Source organism: Halyomorpha halys, unplaced genomic scaffold (assembly GCF_000696795.3).
Source record: "Halyomorpha halys isolate HHAL.00 unplaced genomic scaffold, Hhal_1.1 Scaffold1027.1, whole genome shotgun sequence".
Classification (NCBI taxonomy): domain Eukaryota; kingdom Metazoa; phylum Arthropoda; class Insecta; order Hemiptera; family Pentatomidae; genus Halyomorpha; species Halyomorpha halys.
In genome coordinates, this window is record NW_027106925.1 from 25,862 (window position 1) to 39,872 (window position 14,011).

The following is a 14,011-nucleotide window of genomic DNA, read 5'->3' on the forward strand; positions in this document are numbered from 1 at the left end:
CAAACTTTCTTGTGCAAAATTAATACATATGCGCATATCATAAAAACTACTACCTATACGAAGATACGTGTCATAAGCTACTCTATAGTAAGTTCAATTTTCTTTATTTTAAATTATGGTAGATGTACGTACATCTTATGGTTTCCGAGATATATTTTTCAAAAATCAAAATTTCATCGGAACAACTAGAAGTTAACATTTTGATAATTTATTTGGTCAAAGATCATTAAAACTATTACCCCTAAGAAAATAAAGATTATACACTACTTTATAGTACTTTAAACTAGCTTTTATTTGAGTGCTAATAGACATCTGTACGCCTTATGGGTTCCTGAGATATAGATTTTCCTCAATTAATTCACTAACTACTGATTTTATTTTGTAAATTTTGTGTGAAAGGTAGCTTTTAAAAAAGCTGTATCCTGGGAACTATTAAACGTAACCAGCCCTGTAAGTGCTCATATTTAAAAAAAAATTCTCTAGTTCAAATGGTGTTTAATTAGATTTTGTGGTGTTGGTAGTTTAAAAGAATAGAGCTCCGAGTGAAAAAAATATTTTTTTTTAACGTTTTGAAACAGCCACCATTTTTTATTCCCCCTACCTATACTTCGCAGACTCATCGATTTAGACTAGTAATTATACATAGTTTTCATCAGAGTAATCAAAAATTGGGGGCAAATAACTGCCTTTTTTTCTCCTTAAGTCGTTTAAATGAAGTCTTATAAGCTTTTTGTTTTTGGAATAATTAAATTTTCTGAATAAAGGGTATTTTCGTTGATTAAAAAAATAAAATGTGAGCTTTTTTTTTTTTTTTTTCTTCCGGCCAAGACTCTCATTGGAGTCCTATAATGCCTAACCATGGTTGGGGGTCAAAGTTTTTCATTTTGTGAAACCACCACTCAATGAAAAAAGTCAACGCCCCAGGCTGGATGTGAGCTTGTTGTTGTACTTGGCTTTTTTAAAAGTCTGAACTGTGCCGCTGTTTAGCTTGTTAATTATGAAAGGCCATGTCAATACTAATCCCCATATTTTCTAAAAACTTTGGGCTTAATCGAACGTCACATTTTCGAAATATCGGTAAAATTTCGAGTAAATAAAGTAGGGTAGGTTTTTACTGGACTGTGTCAACCTTATTCCAAAATTGTCTCCATGTTTGGGACAAATTAGGTGAGAGAAGTCGTGGGGTCTACTGAAATTGATAATCGACTCATTATCAAACATAAATTATTTATGTATGTTATTTACTACCTGAGTTTATAAAAATATATAATAAATAAAATAGAAGACTAAATAAAATTGTTAAGAATGAATCATAGGTTCATTTGTACCCTTGACTATAATTATATTGTACTTACGCTACAGTAGTCATGGGCATCTCCTAACTCCCCTTGTTTTCTCAGAGCTGCAGCCATTTGAAGTAACGCAGCTCTATGGTACCTGTAATAATAATAATAATAACAATAATAGTTACTTAAAAATAAAATACAACAGTTTATATTCGTAATTATTTGCAATTTAATGATATGAAAAAAGTTTCGTGGCCTGTTCTATTCCATACCTTAGGATAGCCTTTAGGATCGGGAACACAGTGGGTTCATTTTATTGGATATAATGTTTTTAGTTGAGATGGTTAATAACGTTTAAGGAAATTCTATGAGACTGGAAAATAACTGGTCAGGAGCTTTCTTGATTATTAATTTTTAAAAGCTTAAAATATATTTATAAAAAAAAAAAATGATTGTCGGAGTTCTCGGGATCAGAAGAGTTGCGATTAGATTTCTACTGATATTATAAAAATACAGAAAATCAAACATATCTTTAAAAATTTCGGTAAAGTTATATTTTGTTCCTGTGTTCATTAAATCGACAAAATAAAATTTATTAAAATTCGCTTATTAAAAACTATTAAAGTTTTGAATAATAGTGAAATTGAGAAATGTCTAATACAATGGAATTTAATGCTATAATTTAATACCATCTTCTTATATATCAATTTTTACGGTCAACTATATATACATATATCTAAAATTTAATATTTTGAACTGAAATAAGTCGATCTTCCTAAATCTCTAAATTATGGCAGTTTTAAGAACTTTAAAATTGAGTTTCCCTGCCTTCATGATATGAATAAAAAATCATTAATACACTCAAGTTCCACTTTGTCCTTCAATTATAGACAAAACTTGAGCAATTTTAATCAAGGTAGTTTAATTTTTTGTGTATTTTTGAATTAATGTTGTAAGTACCTAGCCTCTAGTTAATTTTGCTCCAAAAAAGGTTAAGTAAGTTACATATTTATATTATAAATGACACAATAAAGTTAATTATAGCAGTATTTGAGTGTTTAATTCATAAATTTACTTATTGGAGAAGATGGTCGGAGGTGCGGTCAGCAAAGGAACAACATAAATAAACAAAAAAATATTTATTTATGCCTGGCCAGTAATCTACGGTAAACTATATACACCTCATCATCAATTTACTTATTTTGTTTTTTTTCTGCATGATTATTTTACTGTGCAAATATTCGGTGTCTTGTGATGACATTACCTTGAGTTGAGATCTCCCATCTGGAGGTTCCTAGATAGGTCGTAGGCTTTGGAAGCGTAGCGAGCGCTCTTATCCGCGTCTTGCAGCCTTCCAAACAGTTCCGACAGTCCCACGTAGACCTAACAACAATAAAATATTCTTATAATGTCTTGCGATTTAAAAATAATAAATTTTTCAAATATATAACTATATGCTTCACTATAAAAAACAGATATGTGTGTCTGGCATTTTTATATGTTATATTTTTAAAATCGGCCGAGGGATTTTTTTTTTTTAGGCTTACATTTTATAGACAGAATTTTGATAAAAGACTTGGAGATGGCATTCAAAAAGTATTTTCGGAAGCATGAAGTCGAAGGGGCAACGAAAGAGAAATCGTTGTTAAAAATTCCTCTCATACCATTCCTCCACTCATATGTTCTTGGGGGTGGGAAGGGGGAGGAAGAGTGAAGGTTTTGTCGGCATTTCTTTCAAGTCTTAGCTCTATGGCATTCTCCCAAATCTTTGAGGTATACCTTCAGACGATATTGGGGACATTTTTTGTTATCTTGACTCTTTATATGTATGGTTGAGAAATACAGTATTGTGTTTAGTGTCTCATAACCTGCTTATTTGTAGGTATGTAACAGTTTTTTTATTTTTAAGAAACAGCTGAAGCCACTTAGAAGTTATACCCCGTGATGGTTTTGAAACCATTTAAGCTTAAAATAGTGGAAAAATATTTTATTATATTTGGTAGGTTAAAAAAGTACCAAAGATCAGGAGATGCCATAACTCTAATTTCCTTCTAAGAAAAAATGAAGGCATAAAGACCACGCCCACAAAAGAAATGGTCATTGTAAACTAAAATGAAACAGAAGGCAGTCAGTGATTGGTTTTTATTCTTCTATTATAATGCCACGCCTTTGGAGGGCATATAAGGCCCACCTTATGCCGCTTATCCCTCCATTATACTCCTTCTTGTTAGACCAATGACGAGCGCTGCTGATGGCCGTTGTGAGAATTGCTGAATTGTATATTGAGGGCCGTTCTTACGTTAAGATAGGTTACATTACTTAGTTCAAGTTGTATGAGTGTTTTAAAAACAATTGGTTGACAACAAAAACAATCTTTCTAGACAAACTGGCTCGATATCCTTCGATTGCGGTGCAATCCACGATGTTCTGCTGTTTCATGGACATCGCACGTTGAAACTTTGGTTTTATGTTCTAAAGTTCTGCAACTGTTCTCTGAACCCTCTGTGACCTATCAGGATCTCTGAGACTCAGTAGATGTATACTCAACGTGATGACCAAAGATGAAGTTTTTTTTGTCGCTTAAAGGAAAAAAAAAATTATTGACCTCTTCATATAAACAGCGGTAAACAAAAAGCAATGGACTGATGAAATTGGGCCAATGATCGTTCAATCAACGAATTGATTCCTTTCAACTAGCAATGAATCACAGAATTAAACTTTTATTATTGATTTTTTTTTTTTGGACAAGGTAAGAAAAAATTCTGGAAAGTATATTTTTTAAATTAAAGTCCATATGAGACCTCTTAGATGGTTGTGCGCCTCTGGTTTATTTTTCGGTGGCTTAAGCATTTAGTGTTAGAGCATGCAGATATTAACTACTATTACTATTGTGTCTTTACAATCTGGACCCTGTTTCATAATGAAAGCTAATAGTATTAGTTGATAGTACAAGTGTAGAAAATAGTGTGGTAATAATACTAATACTTATTTTTTCATGATAGGGATAACTATTAGTGATATTACAGGAATTGTTACTATTGTGCAAGTCTGTGTAATTGAATTAAGATCAATCTACAAGACTAATATTATTAGTTTGTACTTTATTATGAAACAGGGCCCTGGTGTCGAATCCTGGCCTCCTCCAGCAGTTTCCGCAAATTGTCTTGGTGCCTTGCAGCCGCCATCCAACTCCGAAGCTCCAGCATAGTTGTTGCATCAGCAGCAACACTACCAGCCTATCGCAGCTTTGGTCTTCCTCTTCTGTTACCATGGAGTGGCTCCATCAGTAATTGTCTTGGTGGATCCTCACTGCCCATCCTAACAACGTGTTCGGCCCATCTCAGTCTTGCAATTTTCATCACTTGAATTATATCAGGCTCCTTAAACATAGTGTTCAACTCCTGGTTTTTCCTCCTTTTCCACTCTCCTCCAATGAGAAAACCACCATATAAACGTCTGATGATTTTTCTTTCAGATATTTATATTTGTAATAATATCATAATGGTATGGTACAAGCATGTAGAGAAACTACCCATTGGTAGCACTCTAAAAACATTTTTACAATGTAAGGTCTTTTCAGACGCCTCCTAGGATTATCCGGAATGAAGAAAAGGAAGCAAGGATAGAAACTAATGGGTTCGGATGGTTAGGAAGCTCATAATGGAAGGATTGATTTCTGGTTCGGGCTAGATCGGTTACAAATGGAACATTAAGGTCTTTGTGGATTATTTTATTTGTGGTAGCGGATCTGTTCTATAGAGGTAAGGGCAACATTATTGAAGTATACTGTAGGACAGTCAATAGGTTTACGACGCAGGGTAAAGGTGATTTGATGGGATTTATTTTAATCCATTCTTTGAGGGCTGTGATGTGGGATTGGTGAGTTTGGGATACAATCAAAGGGTTATTATTAACATTGAGCACACATGTGTCATCGGCTGATGTGTAGATAATGGAACCGAGGATGAAAGTTAGTATTACTAATAAAGTTTTAAGTGAAATGGATGTATCTTATCTCTAATAGAACATGATTATACTTTATCATCAACTTTTAACTTAATTTTTTTTTTCAATGGCTTTTTTTTTTTAGTTATTTATTTAATGTAATTTACAACTGTACAAAATAATACAATAGGTAAATATGTAGTATGTTTCATATACACTTGAAAATCTTGGGAAGGAACCACCCATTGGTGGTACTTCAAACATTAATTTAAATTAGAAGGTCCCGTGGCCATCTTCTTTTCAGACGCCTCGGAGGATTATCAGAGATTGTTAAGGATGAAAGATTAAGAATTAATGGGTTAGGATGGTTAAGGAGTTTGGAATGAAAAGACGCATATCTGTTTTGGGTCAAATCTGCAACGAATGGGATGTTTTTTCAATGGCAAAAAAAAAAAATAATAAAGAAATGTTAACCCTAGGACAATCCCAAATTTTAATTTAGATCTGTGTAGTTTATTCAAATTTAAGATTCAAGACATGATGGAAGTTCTTGAAAAAACTAAGTTACTAAGCCGAAATCTTAAGAGATAAGGAGAATATTTAAATCAGGCATCGTAAATAAGGAGAAGTCTCTGGGTAGTCGTTGTTGGTTAAGGAAGACGGCCTCAGGGAAGTAATTTCTGGATCGTGGGACTTATAACGAAGACAATCCTCTGGGACTTACAAAGCAAATCTGAAAACCTCTTCGTTATTTGGTTTTCGCCTTAATTTACAGCCTCCCTCTCTTGCTTCGGACAAAGTAAAGGAAGCGCTAGATGAGACAGGCTGTCAGATTGGCTCGATTGTTTGTAGGTATTGAACTGCTGGTTTTGATTGGGTCGCCTTTGTTAAATCTATTCGGAAATTTATTGAAATCTGGATTAGTTTGATGAATAAAGTTTCAAATTATCAGAGGACAATATTTCCTCATTTTAAGAAATTACTGAGGTTTTTTCTATCAAAAATCAATATATCTGCTTTTAGAATCTAATTATTTGAAAACTATTATAGGAGCATTTCAAGAAGAAAAGATTAATTTTTTTAATTAAATATACATATACTTTTTGGTTGTGTAGAATATTAAAAATCCTTTACTTATAAGAAGTAGATGTATTAACTTTTGACAGAAAACTACTTAATTATTTTGAGAAAAATCTTAACAAAATTATTGAGATTATTCATTATCCATTAGGAAAATTAAAAAAAAAAGAAATGATTAAAAACTAATAAAAAAAAACGTGGATTTCGGGCAAAATTATCAATTATTCAATCGGTGGAATACAGATAACGGTTTTATCCGAAAATGAATAATTTTAATTAATCGGTCATCTTTAATCTTTTTCTTTTTTTTATTGGCGCGACAGATAGTGAAGGTCCAAGACCTCGTGCGATGTACTAAGGAAATACATCGCGCGTTTTATAACGTGGTTTTCTTGGGGTGGGTCCGTCACTCCCACGCCTATTTTTGTGAGTGCCGCCCATAGGCTAACGGGTGGGGGATTGTGTGTGAGTAACAATACTCACACAATTACTATACAAATAACTATACAAATAGTTATAAGCTTGAAAAAATACCAGTTAGGGCCGGGGACTCGAACTCGCTATCTATGGGTTGGCAGACAGGCAAGGTACCACACTGCTACCGTCACCCCCACCCCCTCATTTTAATCTTAGATATCAATTTTTAAAAAAAATTGACAGATAACAAAGTCATAACAGACGATAAGTCGGTTGAAACTGAAATTGCATACAATATGCAATATTACATACAATATACAACATTCATATAATATACAACATTCATACAATATACCTAGGATGTCACAGCAACGTTTTCGTAATAATCGACTTATCCAAACTCTATGATATAACTCATAAAAACCGTAGTATATTTAATTTCTCTGTAGCAGCTGAACGTTCAGAACCCAAATTAATTTTGATCAAATATAAGGCTTTAGAACTTTGTAGTAATTTATTACATAGGCAATAATTGAATTTCCTAGGTGTAGTTCTGGAGAGAAAAGTGTATTTATCTTTCGACTATAGTGGAGAAATAAGGTTGTCATTATGGAAATTCATAAACCTACAGATATGGATCAGTAATTAAATCCAACTAAGGCTTCTTGTGGATGATATTAACGCTATCAGAGCGGTAAACAATCTGCAAACAGTAAAGGTGTGATGCCCCTTTTAGGTTGAGCTCTTGATCATTTAAAAAAAGCGAATATTAATAATGCTTATCGAGGTTCATAGCCCGATGTGACCTGAGTATTTGGTCCATTCGGAGTAAGGCGGACGGACTTTTTAAAAATATTTATTCATATTTTCGGTTCTCCTTATTACTATCAAAATTTTATAGATTTAATATATACTAATCGAATGTATTGCGATCGTGATAATTTCAAATTTGAGTTTTTGAAGGAAATATGAGTTTTGAGGTCCGGAATCCTATCGGTCTTGTGCCGAACTGCCTTGCTTAAAAAGTGTACGAAACTGAATACTTAATTTGGGTATATGCCTGAGATGTGACATCAACTTTAAAAAATATATAAATAAATATAAAATATACTGATTGGAAGGTTCACTTTATTGAATCGATTTTTCTCGAAAACGATTTTGTTTAACTCACCAATGACACATGTGTGCTCACAGTTAGTAATAACACTTTGATTGCACCCCAAACTCTCTAGTCCCATATCACAACCCTCGAAGAATGGTGTCGAAATTGGAGGATAAAAATAAATCCCAACAAATACCATCAAATCACATTTACTCTTCGTCTTAAAACTACCGACTGCCCTATAGTATACTTTAATAATGTGTCTCTTACCCCTGTAGAACAGATTCGTTATATTGGACTACACCTTGACAAACGACTAATCCTCACATAAGACTGAAAAGACAGGAAACTGCACGCAGATTCCGACTATTACAGCACTTACTAGACAAACGGTCTAAACTTCCAACTCATTACAAAAGACTGATCAACGTGACAATAATAAGACCCATCTGGACATACTGAGTTGACCTTTGGGGCTCCACTAAACCTTCGAATTCCTCTCGTATCCAATCCTTACATTCCAAAATTCTTCGTAAAATTCTCAATGCTCCTTATTTTGTTACTAATAAAATCATCCATAAAGACCTAAATGTTCCTTATGTAACCGATCTAGCCCGAACCCGATATCATTCCTTCCATTTTAAACACCCAAACCCACTAGTTTCTAACCTTGCTTCCTTTTTCATTTCTGGCAATCCTCCGAGGCGCCTGAAAAGAAGATGGCCTTATATTGGAATATGTTTTGAGAGTTCTACTACTGGGTAGTTTCTCTACATGCTGTATCATATTATTATCATTATGTTCAAATTTACTTGTTATATTTTTTATACAGTTGTAAATATCAATAAAAAAAAAAAAAACTCACCGTGACAATAGTCCTTAATATGTATGATATGTCTTATCCTCATTGAAAAACTAAAGGTTTTTCTTTTGGGCAATCCACAATGGTGATGTCTGCCTAGTTGTCTACAGGTGACCAACCTATTCTAACCATGGTGGGGGTCAAGTTTTTCATTTTGTGGGACCACCACTTAAAGAAAAAATCAACGCCCCCAGGCCGGATTCGAACCAGCGCCGCCCGCTCATCTTAGGACGATAGACCTAGGCCCAACCATCTGAGCTACGGACGGCCCTAGTAACAGGGTTTAAATGAAGTATTTGTTGTCAATTACAAATGTTTTTTATTGAAAATATCAAAATAAAAGAAAAAAAAATTAATTAATATTAAAAAGCCAGAGGTAGGAGGAGATGCTCACCGTGTAATTGGAGTACCAATTACCGATTATTGGGCGATGAAAGGTTAGATAGAAATTAGTTAGGTATTTTTAATTTTATTTCAATATTACTAGAAATTATTTTTTAATATTTAAAAAAATATATATGTGGAATAAAGATATTTTCTGAGCAAGGAGCTCTCAGGAATATCGATCAGGGAGTATTAAATTAAAAAAAAAAACATTGACTTGACATTTGTCTTATGAAAAAAAAATTATATCGTGGTGCTGACAGGTAAAATTTCTAGAAATATTACTCGTTATTGGTAATAGACAGATGAATTTTTTTAAAAAGAACTAAAAATTAATATGATATAAAAAAAAAAATTGTGTTGAGAAACTTATTGATATTCTCTTTGTCAAATGGGTTTGGGGAAATATTAAAATTCTCTCGCTGTGACACCAGCGTTAGGTTTATTAAAGTTTGGCCTTTGAAAGTCATGTTTTAAAGGAAATGAACGAATATCCTTGATAAAAGCCCTTTTCTACATTTTATATTCAATATAAAATTCAAATTTTTATTTCTCTTTTTTTTTTAGGTGTCCATCTCCTTATTATTATTGTTCAATATTGACGGAGAACAATGTTGGGCAGAAACCACTACGTGAGTAATTTAAGTATATCTTCAATTAGATGCTTCAGTTACACTATAATTACACTAAGATTACCATTAAATGGCCCTAACACATCTAAAATTAATTACACTGAAGTAATTGTAAGATACAGTCACAATTACTTCTTGATGCTAAATATTTGCAATTAAAATTAGATGTAATTCAACTCATATGTGAGTTCAGTTTGTTTGAACCTATTTCGTATGTGGCGAAAATGTTGGAATAAATACTTAAGCACTCGATCGTTAACTAGATTTTGTATTTATGTTTAGTATCTTTGAAAATGTATAAATAAACCATAATATATTAATAAATGTATATGCCTGTGGGCAATCTTAAAAATTATTAAACTGCTTTCAATAAAAATTGCACTTTGTATAAAGTTTTGTAAACTTTTAATCTTTTTAAACAATAAAAACATTTTGAGGTTAATTGAACCATGGTAATGTCATGGTGTGACCTGCAAGATAGTTTCCGTCATGTTAGTATAGCCGCAGTAGGATGATAGCATTACGCGCAGAGGTAGAGAAGTTAATATCACCTATTAACTGGTTTATAGATGTCTATTAGCATTCAAATTAGAATGTACATTAATCGTCATTATTTATTTATTGTAATTTACGTCTGTACAAAAAAAAATACTGTAAGTAAATCTGTGAAATGTTTCAAACACTTGATAATCTTGGGTAGGAACCACCTAATGGACCACCATTACAACCATTGATGTGACCATATTATTACAAGTACCATCTACGAACATTAATTTAAATTCGAAGGTCCCGTGGCCATCTTCTTTGCTGACGCCTCGGAAGATTATCGGGGATTGTTAAGGATGAGAGATTAAGAACTAATGGGTTAGGGTGGGTAAGGAGTTTGTAATGAAAAGACGCATATCTGTTTTGGGCGAAATCTGCAACGAAAGGGATGTTGAGGTCTTTGTGGATGAGTTTATTTGTGACCTACGAAGGAAAATCAAGGATTTTACGGAGGATTTTGGATTGTAAGGATTGGATACAGAAGGGATTTGATAATTTGGTAGAGCCACAGAGCGCAATTCCGTGTATCCGAAGTGGTCTGATTATCATAGTATATCATAATACATTAATCTAAAAGTAGTTCATAACGTTTATCTTCTTAGGTATACTTAGTAGTATTTTTTATGTTTGAAAAATAAATTCACAAAATGTTTGTTTCGGATAAAATTATTGATTTTTGAGAAAATATATCTCAAAAACCACACCTTACTACCTTAATAAAAGTCAGTAGCTTTTGCGATAGTGAAGCTACTTTCACCTACCGTCCTTTTATTAGTGATATATATACAAATATATTTTTTTTTCTTTTATCAAAACTTATGTTAAGTTCCAAATAATTTTATTGAGGCCTTCAGGTACATAAAGCAGAACCAGTCATGTTTCCAGTATGATACAAATGATAATAAGAAAAAAAACATTTTAAAAGGTTCTAGAAATTAACATTATGCCAAAGAAAATTCACATTAACATTCTTGTTATCTGTAGGACAGATCTGCTTATAATATTGATAATAAGAACTTATTATTCAATGAACAGATTAGGCTTATCTTAAAACATTGTCGAGTTGTCAGATGAAAGTACTAGGTAACTCAAAGAAACTTTTCTTAGCGAAGTTCTACTTGTAGTGCTTAGGTGCACGGAGATTGCCTCAGGACAAAGGGGCAGGACAAAAGAGAATGGTCCACCAATCAAACCGCCCCTGGGGGCACGAGCAAGGATTTTGGCTTGTCTTATCGTTCTGTTCCAAGGATTTGTAACTTTTAAGGATCACAATATTTTTTCCTTCCTTTCATTATATATATCCAAATATTCTACTAATATTTATTAAAAATATAAAGGGATTATTGAAAGATAGTTAAAAGAAGAGATGGCAAGACGGTTTCTAATGTCTCCGTTCTAGTATTTTTTAGTAGGTGTCTTCGTCCTCATTCTATATTTCACTGAATTTACTTAATAATGAGGTATTGCCGAATCATTATCCTTCATCCAACCAGCATGTGAGCCTTTTAAAGCAAAATTAGAGTAACTTCACTCTTTATAATATTTGATTTAATGCTATAAATAATATTGAAAATGTAAAACCATAGGCATAGAAATGAAACTTCTAGCAATTATACAATTCATTTCGATCAAAATGTTTTTGGTCATTTTACTTTAAAAACAATCGACATATACAGTTTTAGTGAAAGTTTTCATATTGCAATACATTGTTTAGTAGAGTTATATCACTTTGGCTAAAAAGGCAATGTCTTCATGTGTTCAATGTATGTTATTCCTGCCATTGTCTGCCCGCATATGTTAGTTAGAAGAACTTTTGTGCTATTGTGATTTAGACAATTTTAATTAAATACACTTAAAAGTTATTCGATTTTATGGTTGGTATATTTCCTGTGGTTTATTAAAAAAAATAGTTTAAATGTAATGCTAGTGAATGGAAAAATTTCAGGTGACCTACTTCATCTGTTACAAGTCTTATAAGCGGGATGTCTTAGGTCTCTGTTGGATCAACTTGGGATTAAGGCCTCTCCAGAAGTGTCCAATTCCTAGATCTTTTTAGAAGTGTCACCGTATCTCTCTCTTCTGCATTTTAGTCAGATTAACTCGGCTTTACCATAAGATTACGGAGCTATATCTTTGATTCTTATTTTGAAGACAAAATTTCCAACTAGGCCTCCTCCGTCCGAAGATTTGTTATTAAAGTATTAGAAGTTCGAAAGAACTGAATTACTTACTTTTCGAGCCTGCTCCGGATTCTTTCCAGGAGGTCTCGACATCTCTATTCTACCAAAAATTATCTTAAAATTTCTATCGAGGGATTCTTGTTTATTAGTGCTACATAAATCCTTTGGTGTCCATATTTTTTATTAGAGCCCACCGTACCCAGTAGCAAGACCACCCCTGCTTGTCTCGACAACTCCCAGCTGGAAACATACTTTCACTAAAGATTAATAAACATTTACCACACTGTTGTCGACAAATTGGACCTGTTGCTGGTATCGGGAGTCTTGAACAGCGTGTTGACGGTAGTCTTCAGGGAATCAAAGACTTTGATGTGCCTCCGTTCGTTATTATGTAGTATCTTGTGGTTTTATAAATTATATAATATCCTTAATTATATTTATGAATATTTAAATAAATAGCCTAATTGATGGCTACACACGAACAGGAATAAAAAGTGAGAACAGAATGGACTCACTGAAACAGTTTATATGATTTTTACTATTCGAACCCTTTCGAACCATTTTAATACCTTTATGGCTTCACATTTCGTTTTGTTAACCCTTTGATGCATGATTTTTTGAATGTTGTACAAAAAAATTCTGGATGATAAAATTAAGTCTCAAAATTGTGAGAAAATTAAGTAAACAATTTTGGAAATGCTATTTCCTGGAAAATTTTAGAAAAACTAAATGATGCTTCCAGGCATCTTTGCACATTGGGGTACTTAAAGCATGAACTTAGTTGTAGATGGAGGTTTTAGCGAATGGAATCAATGTGGTAAATAAAACCTGTTTTATAAAGGGAATAATTTTGACACAGTTGGATTTAGTTTTATAATCGAAATCATTACCATCACTGTAGAAAAAATTAGGTGTATCATTAAAATTGCTTGATTTATCAAAGAACAAAATCACTTACTTATATTCGAATATTAAAGTCATGGAAATATAATTTTAGCTTTGAAATTCAGAAATTCGAACACAATTTAACTGAAATTAAGAATGGTTGTCTTCGAAACTAGTTTTTCTTTTCGTTGAAAATAATAAAAGACTACACTTTTCGCATGAGCCTATATCTCATCTTTTTATTTTCACTGAATGCTGTTCTTTTATACCTATTTTCACTGTCTACAGGAGCTGTAATTAAATAAAAAAGTTCAGTTTTAGTGAGCTTTTTCATTTTACCATTTTCGATTAAAGTTTTTCTCAGAATCCATTGTATAAAGATGCCAAGCTCAGTACACAAAGGTGATCCCTGGAAACTAAATAAAACACGTGAAAATTGGAGCTTAGAAAGAGTATGTTTTTTTGGGAGGGGGAGGGGGTATAACTAACAACTTTTTGAATGTGAGGAAAGTAAAAGAATATATCTAACTCGAGGTTAAAACCAAGACTGTTGTTATGGTTACAGATCATCAACTGAATGTACATCAAATCAGCGTTTTATCTCATAAGTTCAGCGCTCTAACTTCTACAGCTTCTCTGTAGCACATTGTGGACTAGAAAAAATATTAAAATAGTTTTGCTAAATCTAGAAG

The 14,011-nt window shown here is 32.8% G+C and overlaps 1 protein-coding gene across 1 annotated transcript in view; it reads right to left on the bottom strand.

Annotated features, from left to right (window-relative positions):
- Positions 1 to 1,355: 1,355 nt before the first annotated feature.
- The window catches only part of LOC136795260 (43 kDa receptor-associated protein of the synapse homolog), a gene marked incomplete at both ends in the record, with an annotated part of 80,961 nt that continues 68,305 nt past the window's right edge, over positions 1,356 to 14,011 (bottom strand). Inside the window, 2 exons of the mRNA XM_067045221.1 lie at positions 1,356 to 1,437; positions 2,551 to 2,669. Coding sequence (XP_066901322.1) covers positions 1,356 to 1,437; positions 2,551 to 2,669 — 201 coding nt within the window. The remainder of the gene's footprint in view (positions 1,438 to 2,550; positions 2,670 to 14,011) is intronic.